A 19042-nucleotide genomic window follows, 5' to 3' on the forward strand; every position below is an offset into this window, starting at 1 on the left:
TCGGTACGTCGTTACAGCCACAGTGGCAGCGACACCTTGTGGTGCAGCCTTCAAATGACAACATTAATGTTTGACGGATATTGCGTAGGGAAGCCGTGGATGAGCCACACGATGCCACGAATGGGAGGGTAAAAAAAAAAAAAAATGTGAAAAAAGGTGAAACCAGGAAGGCCATTGACTGTCACTGTGGTTCACAAACTTCATAGTGACCTTATAGAATTATTTCTGTCACTTCATATGCATGCATGCATGATTTTTTAAGCTAAACTTTTATTATGTTACTATTTCATTGATGAAAAGCAATGGCTGCGCACAGTGCAGGACACGTAAGTATTAATAATTACAACAAAACTCTCCGCTCAAAACAGATAAAAATATTTTGTGTAAATTATATGGTGCTTCGTTTTCCAAGAGATGGGGGAAAAAGTGATTTCACAACTTTGTACCTATCAAGATAGTTCCCCTCTTTAACATATGGAAGTGGTTGGGCGCAAGACCGGAACAGCATGTCACAGACTGCTTGCCAAATTAAAGTTGATTTTTTTTTTTTTTTTTTTTTTTGAGCTGTGAATTAGTATTTCTACCATTCCATGCATTGTCCAGAATCCCTATTTTGCCTAAATAAATAGGTTTTGCAAGAGTCTGTGCTATACGTGTCATTAGCAAGGCTATATGATTCTGCCTTCAAATAAAATGCATCAACTGACTTCAGCTTTATTTTTTATTTATTTTATTTTAGTTTGTCCTTTCATTGCTTTTAAATTAATTGTTGGCAACATACTGTTAATTTGGGAAAGAGGACTAAAGCAATCAGCTAAAGCTAACTGTCAAAAAAAAATGCTACAACTAAAAAACTGTGAAACACTATGAAAATATTAATAATTTGAAAATACAACACAGTCACAAGCTCAAGCCCTGGTGCTCACTGTAGTCCATACTCCATAACGTAGATATTAAAAGTAATTAACGTATCAAAACTCGTAATTAAGATGATACTGATGGGTGTATTTCAAAAATTGAAAGAAAACGCAGTGTATCTCGTACGTGTTTGTTCAATATAGCCCTGTTTTAGCATCTTACGGCCCAAGTGGAGGCGATGCTAATACACGGCGTACACCACTTCCTCTTCGGTTCTCATCTGTCTTTGTTTTATAAGACGGAAGTACGCAGGAGTGAGTCCTCTCGCTTTACTTACGTACTCTCTGACCCCTTTAAACGTGCAGTCAGTCTTTCTCACTGATAGTCAGTGTCGTTACCGGTATTTGTTTAGGCTTTGTTGTTTTTTGCCATCAGGCTTTCAGTAGGCATATTAACCACACAGTTATTTGGAGAGACGTGGTCCTAATTTGATGTTGTATATTTGTACAACAGTGCCGGTTTGTTTATCAGGCTTGTCAGCTGGCTAGCTAATGTTAGCTAAAATTGGTTAACGTTAGCCGACGCTAGCTAACGACTTCCCTATTTTGCTTGTATGATGCAAAGTATATGCATGTTGTACGCTGGTAACAGCTCACGGGCGTAGCTGACACGTGTGCCATTTTTCCCTCTAACGGGTTATGTTTTATGAAGGCTTTTTCTTTGTACATATACCCAACCTTTCCTAGACAAATCCTGAGCTACGCTGCCCGTCAGCTAACGTTAGCTAGCTAGCTAACTTCAGCATTCCTGGCTGAGTTTTGTACGATCGAACCAGTCAGCCGACACCATCTGCTGCCAAAATGATGGATTTTGAGAATATATTGTCCATTGCATCCCAAAACCAGGGTCTCAGCTCTGTCCAGGTAAGTTAAAGACATTTTGAATGATGCCAAACCGAACTGCAGTTTAGCATTATTTAATTTTGACGTTTGAACAGGGATTCGTGGAATGGCGAAAGCACAAATGCCAGCTCATCTGCCAGAACGAGATTATCTGCCACCTACATAGCTAACTCATGTCTCATTCCCTTGCCCTAAAACCTCAGCATAGCTAGTGGCTTGGACTGTGGATCAAACTTTGCCTTATGGACTGCAACGTGGATTTTTAAATGAACCCTTTCTTGCATCTGAGCTATAATCTAATTCTGTTTTCATTCAGGCTCTTAGGAAATGTAGATAGTCGAGGGAACTGGTAAATGCTCTGTATTCAATAAACTTGACCGTTTCTTAATTATTTTCTGCCCTTCAGCAAAAGAGATACAGCTTACAAACTGGACCACCTAAAAAGGACCCAAAGGTGAAAGGTGTGAATTCTTCTGCTGTGCAGGCGTTTTTAAAGAAGAAAGAGCTGGAGAGCAAAAAGAAAGGTACCTCAAACACAGTTAATGTTAAGGCAATGAGTAATGGTACACATACTGTGCAAAAAAAAAAAAAAAAAAAAGAAGTTATTATCAGTTATTATTTTAATTAACTCTAACTGGTTGTTTTCTTCAGAAATGCAGTTTAAGAAACAGAAGGATGAACTTCTAGCCAAGAGGGTTGAGCTGAAATCGGACCGTAAGGCGCGTGCAATGGCCTCCAGAACTAAGGACAATTTCAAAGGCTACAATGGAATCCCAGTGGTTCCTGAGGAACATAAAAAGAGGAGATCAAAAGGGGAGACAGTAGATGAAAAATCTACATTTGAGTCATATAATCCAGAGGATGATGAGGACAATTATGAGTATGAACAGACAGATTCAGAGCCGGAGCCAGAGCCAGAGCCACTGAGACCAGGTAAAAGTATTAGTGGGAGTAGTAGTGGTAAGCCTTCCTCCAAAAAATCTGGCGGGCCACCCAAGGCTTCTCCGTCACCCTTGAACTTTGCAGACTTACTCAAGTTGGCAGAGAAGAAGCAGCATGAGCCAGTTGAGCTTAAACGCAAGCCGGTGAAGAGCGAAGAAAGGCTCAGAACAGCTGAGGAGATAAGGGAATTGGAGTTGGAGCGCAATGCAAAGAGGCATGATAAAGGAAAGGAGTCAAGGTCGGTTAAAGAAAGAGACAGCAAGTCCCAATCTTGCTCTGGCTCATTAAGAAAAAGTACTGTAGAGAAAGAGCAGAAGAATGGGAAGCCACAAAAGAACTCATCAGAAAAGGCCAGTCTGCTCTGTGGATCAGGGATGAAGTCAAAGCCAACACTGTCAAGTGATAAAAGCCACAGTTCTTCTAAGCCTTCTGGTAGTGACAGAGAAAGAGAGAAACCGAAGACCTCTCATAATGATAGAGACAGATCAAAGACGAGCTTGTCGAGTTCCTCAGGTGCCTTAAGCAGTAAAGTCCCTTCCAAAGGAGCATCCTCTCAGGTTCCAGCCAAACAAGTGGCTACCAAGCCCTCATCTGTCCACAGACCCAGCACCACAAGTGACCTTAGCTCCAAGAAGGGAAATGCATCGTTACTTCAAGGAAGATCCGGAGGTATCTCTGGGATGAGGCCTCCAGGCTCGTCGGCACCAGGCCAAAAATCTCATCAGGGCAGCTCTGGGCAGCCCAGACCCATTCAGGGCAGCTCAGTGAAGGGAGGACCTACAGGTGGAAGCCAAAGGCCTGGAAAGGGAGAGCCACTAAGGCCTGGGAGTAATTCCATAGTAAAATCAAGTGGTAACGGACCAATGAGGCCTTCATCAGGTGGCCCACCAAAACCAGGGAGCCAACCTCAGGCAAGACATGGGGGCACCCACCAAGCAAAGGCTGGTGGTGCCCCTCAAGCCAGGCCTGGTGGGAGCAGTCTGCCAGGTCACTCTGGAGGCGGAGGGGTCCGGCCCCCAGGAAGTGGACTTGGCCGACCCAGTAACGGAGGACCGGTGCCTGGACGACCAGCCGGTAGTGCCTGCTCAGGACCCGGGAGACCCAAGTGCACTGTGGTGTCTGAGACCATCTCATCCAAGAACTTTGGCGGGCCCCGGCCAGGAGTCCCTCCCAGACCAGGCATGCCACCACAGAGACCTGGGATGGCTCCTAGACCAGGAATGCCACCCAGACCTATGAACAGACCACCAGGTAAACACAAGAGAGAGGCTAGTGGCATTTAAAAAAAAAAAAAGAAAGAAAGAAAACAAAACAAAACAAGGATATGAGCCTTGACTAACACTGCTGCTACAAGTAGTACCCATAATAATGATAATGGTCCAGACAATAATCTTTATGTAGCACTTTTCAAAACAAAGTTTAAAGTGCTTCAGAATCAAAAGAAATAAGACTGAGTATGGATAAATGAAGTAATGTAAAACAACATTAGAAATATTAAAATTACACATTTTACACATACATACACAAATTAAACATACCATTTCACATATTTTAATATTAAAATATTAAAATTACACAAATAGTCCCAGACCTAGGTATACACCAGAGCAATTGATACAACATACAAAATAACAACAATAAAAACACAAGCACAAACCAAAGGCTATAAATTGATCTATCGATGGAAGCAGGGTTCATTATCAGCCAGAGTGACCTAAAATAAACAAGATAATAGTTGTTGCTCATGCACACTTGGATAAGACACGTGACAATTTCGAGGATTGAACCTGCGACCTTTTGATTCGAGGGGCAGCCTCTATTCACAAAGCCATTCACTTGGTATTATCACATGTTCAGTGATTACTTGGTGTCCTGCAATTTATTCTTTAAGATCACTGAGTAAGAAAACCAAAATGTGGACAACAGTTTATTTGATTTGAGATGAAGTGAGATGTCACGACAGCCGGGGAGCTGACAGTCGTACTTGAACATGTTGAGCAACATTTTGTAGTTTGTGTGGTTATCAGCTGTTGGCATTTTGCAAGTAGCCTGAAACAACAAGGCCAGTAATGCGGGGCAGAGGGTTTGTTTGCCGTACTGAATGAAGTGTCAGCAACACTCCACAGCCTTTGTCGTCACTCTTGGGTCCGTTCCACGGGAAAGGGGGATCAAGCTTTGCATTCAAACAGCAAAATGTAATTTTGTTGTCATTAACCTTCTACTGTGAAAAGGACATCAGTATAAATGTCTATTTCATGTTTCCTAGCTCCCAAAAATTAAACTTAACCCTGTTCTCATATGTGTTCATATTAGCATGACACTAAGGGCTTAAAGTTTGCTCAGTATATTAAATGTTAATTTCTGGATTTATTTTCCAGGTACAATGCTACCACCAATCACCTCTGCATACAAGAGGAAATACGAGGATGAGGAGGATGACTATGACTCAGAGATGGATGATTTCATCGATGATGGAGGCGACGAGCAAGACGAAATTTCTAAACACATTCGAGAAATCTTCGGTTACGATCGGAACAGGTAAGGGGTTGTTGCTGCGGTCTGCTCTGGTCACATTTAATTTATACACACAGTCAGTTTATTGCAACCACTCCTCAAGTCACAAGAAAATAATAATGATTTTTGTCATTTACTTCAGATACAAGGATGAGAGTGACTATGCATTAAAATATATGGAGAGCAGCTGGAAAGACATGCAAAAGGAAGAAGCCAGGAGGTAAGAAGAGTCGACTCACAAACCTTTTGCATTATCATTCACTGTTTGTGTCTGAAATCAGGAATGAAGCATTTAAGTGTGTGTTCTTTTTAATGTAAAACATCACTGAGTGTAAGTTAGGTTCACACAGATGATCACACCAAGACGTCCAACCCTCCAATCAGCAGCCCTGCCTTTGCTGTAATCAGTAATTTATGCTAGTTGATTCTGCACATTTTCTAAATACAAACATGAACGAAAAGCTCACAAAAGGGGATTGGCAGAGACACCTCACACTTGCAACAAATGATTTAATTTTCCGTGTGTGAAATGTGTAGCTCTACAAAGTTCATCGACTTGCAAGTAAGCTGTGTCTGCCAGCAATTCAAACCGAACCAGACTTTGTTTATCTAGCACATTTTGTACAATCAGATGCTTTCATATCTTTTTTTTTTTTTTAATTGCTGCTCACCTACACTTTGAGGCATACATCTGCACACGACTTGTTAATTGTTAAAAATGAACTGCTGTTTGATCATCGTCAGATACAGCGTTGTTCCTGCCTGTTAAATGACCCTCTTATTAGGTAATTTTGCCTTTGGAGTGACAGCATGTCAGAAGTGAACATGTCTGAGATATAGCTCGCTCTTATTCTGCTCTTTTCTGTGTCCCTTTCCTCTGCTAGCCTGAGAATGGCCGTGCAAGAAGATCTGGAGGAGGAGAAACGAGAGGCAGAGGAGCTAAAACAGAAGATAGTCAAGAAGAGAAAACTGAAATAAACTTGATTCAGCTCATGAAATGAAGAACCCCTGCTTGTCCTTAATTTCAAAGAAGTGGGGGTGCCATTTCACTGCATGCAGGCCACTCACTGTGTACACCATGGTGCGTCTCTTGTTTGTTCTGCTTCTCTCCTTGTATTCCTGGATAACTAAGGAAGATGAGTGACGCATGACATCGGAGGAAGAGGAAAAGAAAAATACCAGAGAAAGCAAAATTCAAAAAGACATGATAAAACAAACACAGCATTTTACAGAAAAAAAAAAAATCATGTAGAATACACTCAACAGTTGTCAATCAATTTTGCCATGTTACGCTATTTATTTATCTCCCATTGAGAGTAAGGTTTGCACTACCATGTGTCCACTTTTTTCTAAAAACAAGTAATCAGGTGTAAATATCCAGTGTGATTTTTAGACTAACAGCCACATAGAATGTGAAACGATAATGACATGCTATTTTTGAGCAGATACCATTGCTTTATTGTATATTTTTTAAATGCCAACCCTTGAGTTTTGATTGTAAAGTAATTTAATATGGAGAAGACATCGCCGCTTGTTGTGCTGTGGTTTTCCTCTTTAAAAAGACTTTTGACAGAAATCACTGACTGATGGCTTTTATTTCCATGCATGGTCTATTTTTTTTTTTTTACATCAGTGTGTTTTGCTCTGAGTATGACAGTCTTGTGACGCATTAAACATGCATGACAAATTGATTACGCACAAATTAGCCTACATTTTTGTCGAAAATGTTGTGACTGAAGAAAACATAGTATTCCCATATAATAGTATTCCCATATAATAGCTATGAGTGATTGGACAGCTAGTTAATGAGTCACACAACACCTAATACAACCAACAGAGATACTATTGATTATGCTTTTACCGTAATTGCGCGGTTTTGTCCCCTTCGACTTGCCGTACCTGCTGTTCCCCGGTGGGATGGACCGGTCACTTCTCTGCGCCACCTTGCTCCGGAGTTTGCGGAAGTTTGTGTGGCTTTTCATGAAGAGTACGGAGCTAGAAATTACAGCAGTGATTCGCCGCAGTACAACAAATGGACCTCAGCTCGGAAAAGATACAGCGGATCCTCTCAAAGGTTTGTTATCGGACGAAGAAGAGAGAGTTTTGGAAACTACAGAAGCTGTGAAGTGCCGGCGATAAATAAATAAAACCGGTTAGCACAGCAGGCTAGTCCATGTTTCCTGTCATCCTCCCCGACCGGCTGGACCAGCTCTGCTCAGACACTGTGCTCAGCTTTACCTCTTTAACAAACTCACATCAGATTCATTTATTATCTCCACATCATGATTCGCCATAGAAAAACTTCATTCAACAGATGCAGCAGCCGCACATTGTTGCTTAGGCTTTGTGTTAATTTTGAGCTTTCCAATTAATACTTACATATCGTCTACTCAAATTAATTCTCGTGGAAAACCAGTGAATAGCGACTTGGCAAGGTACTACCTATATGGAATGAATAAATAAATAAGACTGTGTTTACCTGTATTGCGATTGCGGTACTTATCTCGATTTTAGTATGATTTCTTGGCATGATAATATTTATTTTCAGTGGAAAAGCTATTCGATTAATGATAGTGTGTTTTTTCCCCTTCTCCCTAAGCAAGTATATCTAAACAATTGCAGACAGTTTTTAGGCCATTTTTTTATTTACAATGATTTGTCACATATTTTACTTTGATTAAAAAAAAACAAAAAAAAAACTATAGCTCCTGCGATTTGGATATTGCGATTTCCACGATATTTCGATTAATTGTTCAGCTTCAAAATGCACAGAGCAGCTCTTTAAAACACAGGCCTATCTGCACACCAGGTTGAGTGCTGCAGAGTAAGAAGCAGCATGATCGCTCTGCAAAATCTTTAACCAGATGGAGGGCATGGATGTTATTGGACCCGTCTCAGCGATCACAGCTGAGTCTCTGTCCTCTGTTTATCAGTACAAGTTTCGTGATGTTGCCATCGAGGAGCTGCAGAAGATCAACCGCATCCACCCTGGGATGAAACCAGTGACCGGCACTTACAGTAAGTCTCCCCCCCCGAGGAGCAGGTCTGCGTTTTTATTTCTAGTTCTCCTCCTGTGTGTCTGTCCATCTCCTTTTGTCCTGATGATGTTGTGCCTGTTGCGCATTTCAGCGTACAGCGACAGCACCCAGAAAGATCTCCTGAAACTGATCGGCAACCTTCCCGTCAAGTATGAAGGTAAGATTGACCGAAACAACATCCTTTGATATGAGAGATGTGACGATTGAGACTGGTTGGAAGGGCTGCATCATCCAGTAACAGGCGACACTGTGTGTGTGTGTGTGTGTGTTTGATTGGCATCATTATGCGCTGACAGCAGCCTCTCTTATCTCTAAGGCCGCACCTATAACCTTCCCATCCAGCTGTGGCTCCTGGACTCCTTCCCCTTCACGCCTCCCATCTGCCTGCTGAGACCCACCCCCAACATGGTCATCAGAGAGGGCAGGCACGTCGATGCCCAGGGGCGGGTTTACCTGCCAGGGCTGCACAACTGGGATTATGTACGGTGTTAGATTAGGACAAGTCAGATTTAGTCCTGTCGGAGCTGTTTAATGCTGTTCTCACCTGTTTTGTCGCACATGTTGTTGCTTTTTCACAGCCAAAGTCATCCGTGGTGGGTCTTCTGGCTGAGATGACCTCCAAGTTTGAGGAGGAGCCTCCGCTGGGCTCCAAGACCACAGGGGACAGCAAAGACCCTCACGCACTGCTGGCCTTTGTCTCCAATCTCCAGATCAATGATGGTGCGTCAATGTGATGTACAGTTATGGCGCTGACGAACAATAATGTCATTATTCCTTACTGTTGCTATGTAATATCCTTTTGCAGGTGGGGTCAGACATCATGATCAACCAGTCACCAAAGTCTCAGTTATTGGGGGAGGAGACTTGGGAATGGCATCAGTGATGAGTATTTTGGCCAAGGTAAATCACCGTTTACATTATTAGTCAGGTGTTTCAACTAATACTTAAAAACCATGAAATAAAATAACCATTTCTCATTTTAAAATGCTGATCATAGTTTCCTTCTCCTGTGATTCCTGTGTAGGGCAAAGTGGATAAACTTGTTTTCATTGACGTTGCTGAGAGCTCCACCAAAGGCGGCAGCACAGATCTGGAGATCTTCAATCTGCCAAAGGTGGAAGTATCCAAAGGTGTGTCCTTTTTAGCACACTGACACCCAGTGATATTGCAGTGCATCTGGACTGATTGATCAAGAGATATTTATAGATATTTATAAGAGCAGCAGGATGCCATGTTGACTAGGGAGGCTGTCCTGAAGCTTGGAGATCCATGTTCAAGCCACCATGACCGCATGCACGCATCCACTGAATCACGAGCAAGGAGTGCACTTCTGCTGCTGACCTTGACTTTTTTTTTTTTTTTTTTTTTCAAATACATTAGGGTCACATGATGGCACTGTTTTTTTTTTGGTACTGGTGGAAAGAGAACTAAAAGATCCTACTCAAATGCCCTCAGTAAAAGTTACTGAAATACTTTATTTAGAGGAGTACATGGTTACATGTGATCTTTTTCAGGCAATTCTGAAAAATATGAAAGTGCAAAGTCCAATTTGATTCCTTTAATTGAAGAAAAAAGATAGAATTTACAAAATAAAGTGCACAAAGTAAAGTAAGATTGCTCCTTTTCGCTAACCATTCACCGCAAATGGTCAGTTTTCTTTGGTCCAGTTTCTGCTACCTATGGAGACCCTACAATATATGTACCCCGTAATGGATGTGATTTAATTAATATGATTTGAGGTGGGATTCTCCTATAAGCCCCTATGGGTTTTCTGTATCTCACCTGCACAATCTATTGTTATCTCATTCTTGTTCTGATGTTTTGCTTTTATTGTGCAAAAAAAATAAAATAAAATAAAATAAAAAATAAATAATTACAACACATGCAAAAAAAAAAAAGTGTTTACTAACTTAAAAAAAAATACAAGAACAAAGCACACTAAGCGCTGCTCATTGAGTAACCAGGGTAAATGCTCTCAGCCTGTGTTTTGCCTCTCGTTTCTATGGGGTTGCTTGAGTATAACTTCTGACCATGTGTAAGACCTGTGAACATCCCTGACGCTGTTGTCTCCCCTCTGGCAGATTTGTCTGCCTCTGCAGGCTCCACGGTGATTGTGGTGACAGCGAATGCGTGGAGCAACGAGCAGTCGTACGTGAGCGTGGTGCAGACCAACGTGGACCTGTACCGGGGCATCATCCCAGGCCTGGCACGGCTCAGCCCCAGCGCGGTGATGCTCATTGCCTCACAGCCAGGTCGGTGACAAACACACTGCCTCTGTAGGAAAAAAAAAAAAAAAAAGATCTTTGTGTACCATCATGTCTGTCCCATGTCTCTTTTCATTCCAGTGGACATTATGACCCATGTGGCCTGGAGGCAGAGCGGCCTGCCCCCGACTCGGGTGATCGGAGCAGGGTGCAACCTGGACTCGGAGCGACTTTGTCACATTCTGGACATTAACCTGAACACTCACAAGCAGGCCTGGGTCATAGGCGAACTTTCAGACAATAAAGGTAAGCCAGAGAGAGGTGCCGACATAGTGAGATGAATGCCGTGTGTTTGGATTAGCCGTGACAGGCAGGGTCTGTCCGTCATGTCTGTCCCATCTCAGCATGTCAGTCTATGTAAGCATATAGACATATATGATCTGTGTGATCTATGTCTCTCTCATTATCTTCCTTTTCTTCGTTTTTTACTCTTGCACAGTGTTTACTTGCCTTTTTTTGATTGTTTGTTTTGTAATTGCACCGGTATAACCTGTACCACCGCATTTCTCTCCTTACATGTTCCTTCCATTTCAGGGAGCATTTATAAACGTCATGAGTCATGCTCTCGTGCTCTCGTGCTCCTGTTTGCCTTTGTGTTTCAGTCCCTGTGATGAGCAACGCCGGGGTGAACTCCGGCCTGCAACCAGAGATCGCTCCCGGCTCCGGCTCCACCAAGCCACTGTTAGACAGGTGAGGACAGGTATTGATTTCAAGTAATACTCCACTGAAGGATTAGGGTTGCCTTATCTCCTATTATCAAACATTTATAGATAACTCAGTGGAATATAAAATTGTATGGACACCTTTGAGAAGCTGTTGGTGTTCATTTCAGATGTTCAACGTGATTAGACCATTTATATGCCCACAGAAACGAAACTGATAAAAACATTACACATCTGTTTATCAATGTAGTAAAATATGGGCCATATGTCTACTTTCCTTCATTTTTATTTATATTTAATTTTGACTTTTTTTGTTGTTTTCAGCTCAGTTATAGTTACTTTGTAAAGCGGGTTTTTCTAGTTTCATTTAGTTTTTATTTTATGACAATTCTTAGTTTTAGTTTAGTGTTTATTAGTTGCAGTGTCAGTTTTAATCTTTTTTTGTAACATTGGGTGTATGTCAGGGGTAAGGGTCAAAAAAGTCAAAAGGTATTGCATAAGAAAAACTCAGCAAAGCACCTTATCATTTAAAAAAAAAAAAAGTATTTACAAAGACATGAACAACCAAAGAAACTGACAGATGAAAATTTGTTTTGTAAAAACACAATAGTTTTGAGTTATCATTTTTTGTGAAGCCCTTTTTTTAAATTCCAGTTAACAAAAATATTCTTTCAATTCTACTTTTTGTTATTTATTGTTTTTTGTCAATAATAACCTTGGTACATGCTAAAAGGTGCACCAGAAATCATCCTTCAGCACAGTTGTCTGATGGTGCATATGAGCCTGTTTGTGACACTGAAAATGGCACACCGATGTGAATTTTTCTGTGCATTTCAGAGCCTTTGAGATGATGAAGAGTCGAGGCCAGCGGTCGTGGTCCGTGGGTCTGTCCATCGCCGACATCACCCACAGTATCCTGACAGACAGGAAGAAGACCCACTCGGTCTCCACCCTGGCTCAGGTACAACAAGCCCAGTCTCATTAGCTCAGTAAAAACTCCTGCTGGGAGCCTCACAGCTGTCGAGCAGCTGCATGTCGTAGTTTTCCTCACTTATTTCCATATTTCCATGCAGTCGGTCGCCACAGAGGTGCTGGAACAAGGAGCAGAAGTTTGTGTTTCTGTCATCGGCAGTGTAAAGTAGATTTTTGTGAACATTATTTCCCATCAAAATATAAACTTGAGGCAAAAAAAGAGACCATCACATTTGAATATGGGCCCAGCAGCCTCTGTGTTTACCTGTACTACAGTGACAGGAAACATCAGGGAATTGAATTCCTGGGATAAGTCATGGAATATCATGAAATTTTGTCAGACCCAAATTAAATACTCAGTAACTGATTATTCAACCAAACATGGGATTCTCTTCTGTTTGCATAATTTCCATTCAGTCATGGAAAATCAGGGAATTTTACATTTGACAGTGGGAATCAGGGCTGAGCAATATTGTCAAAAAGTGAAATCTAAAAGTGAAACTGCTAACTGATGGGAATCTTTGTGGTCATAATTGGTGTTTTGTGCATAATTAGTGTTTTTTAATTAAGGTAAATTAGGGTTTATTTGACAGAGCAGTGGCTATTAAAACATCTTTAAAACTTGAATTGATCAATTTGGTCGATGCATTGCCCAGCCCTAGTGGGAATCCTATGTAATTTGCTTCTTTTGTGTAGCAAGTAAAGTTAATTTAAATAGCACCTTTAACAAAATGACAGCATGAAAGGCAAAATCAAAGGACCAAAAGAGATTACAAGGTGCTTCTTAAAAAAATGACATACAATGCACAGAAACATTCATCTGTGTGTGTGTGTGTGTGTGTGTGTGTGTGTGTGTGTGTGTGTTTGTGTGCTTCAGGGCTGGGGTGGCATCGGTGCAGAAGTGTTCCTCAGCCTGCCGTGCATCCTGGGAAAAAACGGGTCCACACGACTGGCCGGAGCATCTTTAGGAACAGAGGAAGACGCCAAAGTGAGGGACAGCGTCACCTCCCTGTTTAACCTCATCGCTCAGCTGAGGATATGATCCTGCCGCCAGCTGCGGCGAGTACGGCTGAATTGATGACTCTGGAAAAGGCCTTGGTTCTTCAGCAGATGGACTGCCTGAGCTGAAGTTGAAAGTAGTTTCACTTAATTACCTCTAAAAACGGTGACGGATAAAAGAGCTATCTCATATCTATAATGGAGCCTTTCAGATTTGTTCCTCCATGGTCACCTGATTTTCTGCATTCACTGTGGGTAAAATGTTAAGCAATAGCCATGCAGTGGTTATAACCATGTGGTGGCATTTTGGTACTTCATCAAACTCCTCATACCTGTGAGAAAATAGTTATTTTACATTATGAAAATCTCCAATTTGGTTACATGTTACAGGAATAAAAGCAATAAGCAATGTTACCGGTAATTTCTGAAACCCCTGAAATATGCAGAAACCTTAGAATAATATCGATGCCAGCAGTTCTTTAAATGCTAACACATGCTTATTTTTGTCAGTAAGAAATCAAAATGTATTTATCACAGTTTATATTTACTCCAAATTCTTATTTTGCCAAAGAATGTTTTGTGTATGTGATCACACAATCAATGTTAATGCACTTTTTCACTGCTAGGTCTTTAACCAATACCTCTGACTAAAACCAGAGTGCAATGAAGTGAAATGAAATATGAAGCATGTATATTTTATACGGTCCAGGCAGGGTATTGGTGGCAAGGCGTGCTGTGTTGTCCGACTAACCTTGTGCAGCTCACATAATGGCCTTACACTAATGCATTAATGTTATTTCCATGTTATCTCCTGTATGACAGAGCTTATTGAGTGCCTTCCTATTTAAAATGCCTTGGCTATCATTTTTGTTTACTTTGTTCTGTGAAACGCACTTCTAGAAATGAAGTGATGTGCTGTGTGTACTTCTATACAATTTTGTGGGTGTGCAATAAACAGAAGACTACATTTGTTTTCTCTATGTGGAGATGAAATAATAAGACAGTTTAGAGGTTTATCTTTTTTTTATATGTATAAAACTCAAGTAAATAGTTGCATACATTCTTATAAGCTTTGGTCTGAACCCCAGCCACACAGATCTCCACAGCAGACAGCGCATGCATGACAGTTAGTATAACAGGAGCACTGATGTGTGAATCGGTCACAAGACTCTTATCTGGATAGAAATTAATTCTATGCAGCAGTGAGACCAAAGTTAATGAGCAAACCACAATACAACTAACATTACCATCACTACCAAAATGGAAACTTTAGTTTGTTTTTCTGTCCCCGGCAGTGGCCTTCAGCTCCATTAGAAAAGCAACAGAATGGCAAAACCTCTTGGTAACGGTTCGAGTGAGTGCAAAAACAACAAAACTGTTTATACACAAAATGTTTATACACACTATATTTTGTACTATATGAATGAATGTAACAGCATCACATACACACATTTCTGACTACAGGTCCTTGTATTTGTATGTACACTATGGCTCAACCATTTCCATTTCTCTTTTGAACTTTCGTAACAGACCAACAAAAACTTCACTGCAATCATGGCTTCCTAGATATGTGGCTGTACATATGGATCCAATTTAGTTTGATTCATTCACTTCTCTCCCCTGCCTGCAACAGTACACAGGCTTGTTAAAGCAAAGCCCTGTAAGCACAGTGTCACATGCCAGTTGTCTTATTTTCTAAGTGGCTAACTCCAGCAGTGTAGGTGTAGAACTGGCACTGAAAATGTGCACAATATAAGAACAGGCAGCCTTGCATCAGGGTCATGTTCAGAGCCTGTTCTGACACAAATATTTGATCACTGGACATGAGCGCTAAAATGCTCTTGAGAACTTTAGCAAAGACCGACTTCCACCTCCACTTTAGAGTTAAAGCAACACTGTAAATACTGTTAGCATGTGCCAGTTTTGACCACTAGATGGAGCAACATTTCACGTTTCTGACAAAGTGTAATGGACCTGCTGGGATTTTTGCACTCAAGTTCTCCTATTAGCCTTGCATTTCCACCTTGCTCAGCCCTTTATACAAGCATGTACATAGATCCTTATGAAATATATACAGTACATTATTGCTGTGAAATCACAAAAATGTCAAAACAGTGGATATAATACCAATATCACTGCTTGGAAATTCAAAGGGTATTAAAAGAATTTAAAAAACAGCAGAAGCAGCAGAGTTCCTGCAAAGTACCCACTGCTGCTTGCTTGGAGCACAAATGACTGGACTGCGCTCCATGTCTACCAGACAAGCTGCAGTATTTCCACCAGTGACTTATTGCACCATGACTTCATCAAAGAGAGATAAAAGTTTCCCTGCTGGTGATTCTAACAAACTCATTAAAAAAATCTTTATGCAAACTGCTTTGGCTTCAAGCATACAGATCCCATTTTCTAGCAGTGGTCCTATGTTATCAAGTATTAGCTTCAAGATACAGTAAAGAAACTGTGTTGCATAAACAGTTACCCGTGATGGTTCCACATACTGTTGTGTTAAGAGGTGTGAGCCTGCTCACAGTTAACCATAAATGCAGTATTGGTATAAATGCATGGGCTTTGGGTGCTTTAGCAAGAACTAGCTTATTAGACAACCTCAAAAACCCTTGAGTTAGAGTGACCACCCTCAGTGTGCTACGATCAGGTTAAGACATTTTGTTGTAACAGAGGAAAGAAACAGATGTTCGAGATGAAGCAATGGTGAAATGCTCGGCTGGTATTAGACTGCCTCACTTCATCGTATGAAGGTATGAATCTGTTACCTTGAAAACAAAATGTAGTAGATAAGCAATACACTTGCTATTTGTGCAGCGGACAGTAACAGAGACAGCAGTTTTAAATACTCTAAGTTAACCACTTACAAAAGTTGACTGCACATAGTAAAAAAAAACAAAACGTGCAAGCGTCACAAAAATATGTACATGTCAATGGAAAAAGTCCTTTCACACAAAAAAAACTTTGACAGACTGAGTATCTACTGGCCATGGTGAAAGCCTCTCTTCTCTCAACTGGCTCTGTACAGTGATGAAGTGTAATAGAAAAGCTGGATATTCTAACAGAGTGTTTCCTAGCTATATTTTCTGGAAACTTCAAAAGGTCACAGATTTTGGCAGCTGCTGTCCTCCTGGGTGCATCCTATAAAAGTCTGGGCTGGATCGGACCACGGGCACCCCTACTGCTGACTGTCCTGAGGGTGTGGAGTGTCCCGGTGGAGACCCAGTGTATAACAGTGGGGCTGGGAAGGCAGAGTGGTCCCTGGGGCCCCTAGAGAAAGGCTGAGAGTAGCTGGATGAGGTGGCTCTGTTTGTGTCTGAGTGATTGGGGGGGCTGTATTGGAAGGGAACCAGTCTGTCAGCAAAACAAGGTGGAGGAGGGGGGATGATGGAGTCCTCCACCCAGCTGTCCTCTCCTTCATATTCTGGCTCCTGAGGCAAACTGGGGAGAGCACAAAGTGAGGGAGGAAGAGAAGAAGGGCTTGGAGGGATAAATACAGGGGGTGGAGGGAGGGGGTGCAGTGCAGGGTCATAGTCCCTGTCCACGACGGGTGGTGGAGGGCTACCATACATGTCAGAAACTTCCTCGGGTGTGGAGCCCAGACCGGGGCTGTGAGGAAGGGTAGCTGCCACATCCAGCAGCCTGTCCAGGAAGCGGTCGTCCTCATCGGCCTCAGAGAGGTTATCATACTGGGAGGTGTTGGAGGGCCGTCTGTTCCCTGCAGGCACTGGGACAGAAAGAGAGACTGGGAACTTGGTTGGCTTGGGGGGAGGAACTCTGGAAGAAGAGCAAGAGGAATTGTAAACACGAGCAAGAGTGGGCAGCGAGGAAGGAGGTTCTTTTGGCTTGAGGTCAAGGGATGAGGGCGGTTTTGGACGGCCTTTTGGAGATAGCTTCACCTGAGTAGGGCACTTTAACCCCAGTGAAGGAGCAGAGCAGGGGGCTAGAGAATACTGCTGCGTCTCTGGCCCACTCCCATCATCCCCAAGGGAGGGCGGAGGTGTTTGGTCGCTTTGCTCAGGGTAGCAGAATGGCGGAGGGGGTAGATCTGGAAGATTTGGAATCTCCTCCTCAGGCTGCATACTATCCGCAGAAGGTGGCTCGTAGGGTGGAGGCCAATCTAAAGGCTCCTCTTGCGTCTCTGGGTCTTCAGGCTGGGCTGCATCTTTTATCCTGTTCTCAGCTTGGCTAACGTCTGGGAACATCTCCTTCACGTTACTGACCACCCCTGCCACAGAACGAGGCTTGTCCTCCGCTTTTGGTGGCATTGGAGGCACTCTGCAGCGCCCATCCGGAGACGGTGGTGCTTCTGTATGTACTACAACTGGATCTGGGGAAGGCAAAGATGTGTGTGGCCCAGAGAGGCTTCTGGAGTCCTGGGTGTCTGAAGGTGAAGGGGTCTGATCTAGGGTGATGCTGTCTGACTGGTGGGTCCCGTCATGGGTCTGGCTGTGGGGTTGTAGATTTATTTTGGCCTCTAGAGGAGAGTAAGGCTGCAGGGGCAGTAGAAGAACTGGTCTCTCTTGACCGAGAGGTTTCTTTGGCAGCTCATCCGACTTGGCTAAAAAGAAATGGGAAATGGGGATGTTACTAGCAAAGGAAAAAGAAATATAGTTTTTGGACTGAAAACCACATGTATTGTAAAGAGAAACAAATTTTCATTAGTGAGTACACAAAAGGAAGTTTCCTCCCTTCCACATGCTGCTTGGAAAAACACCATTCTTAAATTAAAAAGGCATGTAACCTGAGCTGAAAATCCTGATTTTGATAGCATCTAGTGGTGAACAATTTCACTTGGCTGCAGTGATGTAACTCTGCACACCTGACAGTGCTGCATCATTGCTGGGTGTGGTCATCTGCAATACAACACACCAGCCTCCTGACCACGCCCAACAATGATGTTAGGTTTGGTAAGAAGTGCTGAGGAGGTTTTAACTGTTAACCCACTAGTCGGTGCAACAGAGCTTTCCAACCATAAATGATGTGCATCACTCAATTCAACAGTCCCCACCTGGAGGAGGCATGTCCAGCTTCTTACTGCGAAGCTCAGCCATAGCAGCCTGTAGCTGCTCCACCACCACATCATCAGCCAGGATGAAAGAGGTAGCCAGATGCTCCTGAAGAAACTCCCTCAGGTCCTCCATTTGAAGCTTCAGCAGACGCTCTTAATTGACATAAGACAGACACAAGAGCACAGAGACATCCTATTACGTTAGAGGTCAATGGATTGGAGGTTAAAAGTTGAATTGTTGATAGGTAACTTGTCAAGACAAAAAAATAAAAATTGTTTGGTCAAATATAGTGCTTCAATTGGTGGTGTAACACAAAGGGCCAAAACCTTACCTACTTGATTAACGTTATGGTACCAAATAAACTGAGGTTGTCTTTATGTTGCAGTAAGATTATCTGTATGTTTCTGTGTATGCACAGGCTGTGAAAACAAATTTCCAGCAGGACAATTAAGGTTATATCTATCTAAAGACGGTGTGGCTCAGGAGGTACAGTGGTCATCTAGTAATTCAAAGGGTCCTGGTTTGATCCCAGCAAGTCAAGCATCGCTGAGCAAGACACTGGACTCCTAACTGGTCCTGAGGAATAGCTTGTCACCTTGTATGGCAGTCTCTGCCATCATTGTGTGAATGTGTGTATGAATGGGAGAATGTGAAGCACACACTGTAAAGCGCTTTGAGTGGCCAGTAGACTGGAAAAACGCTATATAAATGCAGTCTGCCATTTAAAGAAGCAGCCCCAGGTGTCCTGGTCACTCAGTCATCTAAGACATGTTGTGTGAATGTGACAACCTGGGATCCTGCATATACCTTTGTTTTATGTCACCACCCCATCTCTCTCCCATCCTCTCTCTGTTTTATTAATAAGAGACAAAAATG

General features: G+C 42.3%; 3 protein-coding genes across 4 annotated transcripts in view; 2 read left to right on the forward strand and 1 right to left on the reverse strand.

The window, feature by feature from the left end:
- The first annotated feature begins 1179 nt into the window (after positions 1 to 1179).
- On the forward strand, positions 1180 to 6572 carry spty2d1 (SPT2 chromatin protein domain containing 1). Of its 2 annotated transcripts, none has more exons than XM_030054161.1 (6): positions 1180 to 1781; positions 2167 to 2284; positions 2412 to 3953; positions 5081 to 5240; positions 5359 to 5436; positions 6101 to 6572. In XM_030054161.1, the coding sequence occupies exons 1-6, from the start codon at positions 1719 to 1721 to the stop codon at positions 6192 to 6194; spliced, it is 2055 nt and encodes a 684-aa protein (XP_029910021.1). In that variant the 5' UTR covers positions 1180 to 1718; the 3' UTR covers positions 6195 to 6572. The 2 variants fall into 2 exon arrangements, with proteins under 2 accessions (XP_029910021.1, XP_029910022.1); XM_030054162.1 differs by having other exon boundaries at positions 2170 to 2284.
- Positions 6573 to 7248: 676 nt separating this feature from the next.
- On the forward strand, positions 7249 to 14118 carry uevld (UEV and lactate/malate dehyrogenase domains). The gene is made up of 12 exons (XM_030052835.1): positions 7249 to 7290; positions 8150 to 8234; positions 8346 to 8411; positions 8571 to 8734; positions 8833 to 8974; positions 9060 to 9154; positions 9279 to 9384; positions 10336 to 10506; positions 10600 to 10764; positions 11121 to 11208; positions 12018 to 12141; positions 13030 to 14118. Exons 1-12 carry the CDS (start codon positions 7249 to 7251, stop codon positions 13192 to 13194), a joined length of 1413 nt encoding a protein of 470 aa, XP_029908695.1. The 3' UTR covers positions 13195 to 14118.
- A 19-nt stretch (positions 14119 to 14137) lies between these two features.
- LOC115360155 (USP6 N-terminal-like protein) overlaps positions 14138 to 19042 on the reverse strand; it is a 30973-nt gene continuing 26068 nt past the window's right edge. The window contains exons 13-14 of the mRNA XM_030052831.1: positions 18166 to 18318; positions 14138 to 17715 (exon numbers count right to left, since the gene is read on the reverse strand). Coding sequence (XP_029908691.1) covers positions 16250 to 17715; positions 18166 to 18318 — 1619 coding nt within the window. The 3' untranslated portion in view covers positions 14138 to 16249. The remainder of the gene's footprint in view (positions 17716 to 18165; positions 18319 to 19042) is intronic.

The sequence above is a fragment of the Myripristis murdjan genome, chromosome 6 (assembly GCF_902150065.1).
Source record: "Myripristis murdjan chromosome 6, fMyrMur1.1, whole genome shotgun sequence".
Lineage (NCBI taxonomy): Eukaryota > Metazoa > Chordata > Actinopteri > Holocentriformes > Holocentridae > Myripristis > Myripristis murdjan.

Excerpts from the sequence above, each read along its gene's own strand:
- spty2d1 (XM_030054161.1), top strand. The coding sequence starts at position 1,719 with ATGATGGATTTTGAGAATATATTGTCCATTGCATCCCAAAACCAGGGT. Across the intron at positions 3,954-5,080 it reads ACCTATGAACAGACCACCAG|GTACAATGCTACCACCAATC; the intron begins GTAAACACAAGA and ends TTTATTTTCCAG. Across the intron at positions 5,437-6,100 it reads CAAAAGGAAGAAGCCAGGAG|CCTGAGAATGGCCGTGCAAG; the intron begins GTAAGAAGAGTC and ends TTCCTCTGCTAG.
- uevld (XM_030052835.1), top strand. The coding sequence starts at position 7,249 with ATGGACCTCAGCTCGGAAAAGATACAGCGGATCCTCTCAAAG. Across the intron at positions 9,155-9,278 it reads TGATGAGTATTTTGGCCAAG|GGCAAAGTGGATAAACTTGT; the intron begins GTAAATCACCGT and ends ATTCCTGTGTAG. Across the intron at positions 11,209-12,017 it reads ACCAAGCCACTGTTAGACAG|AGCCTTTGAGATGATGAAGA; the intron begins GTGAGGACAGGT and ends TGTGCATTTCAG.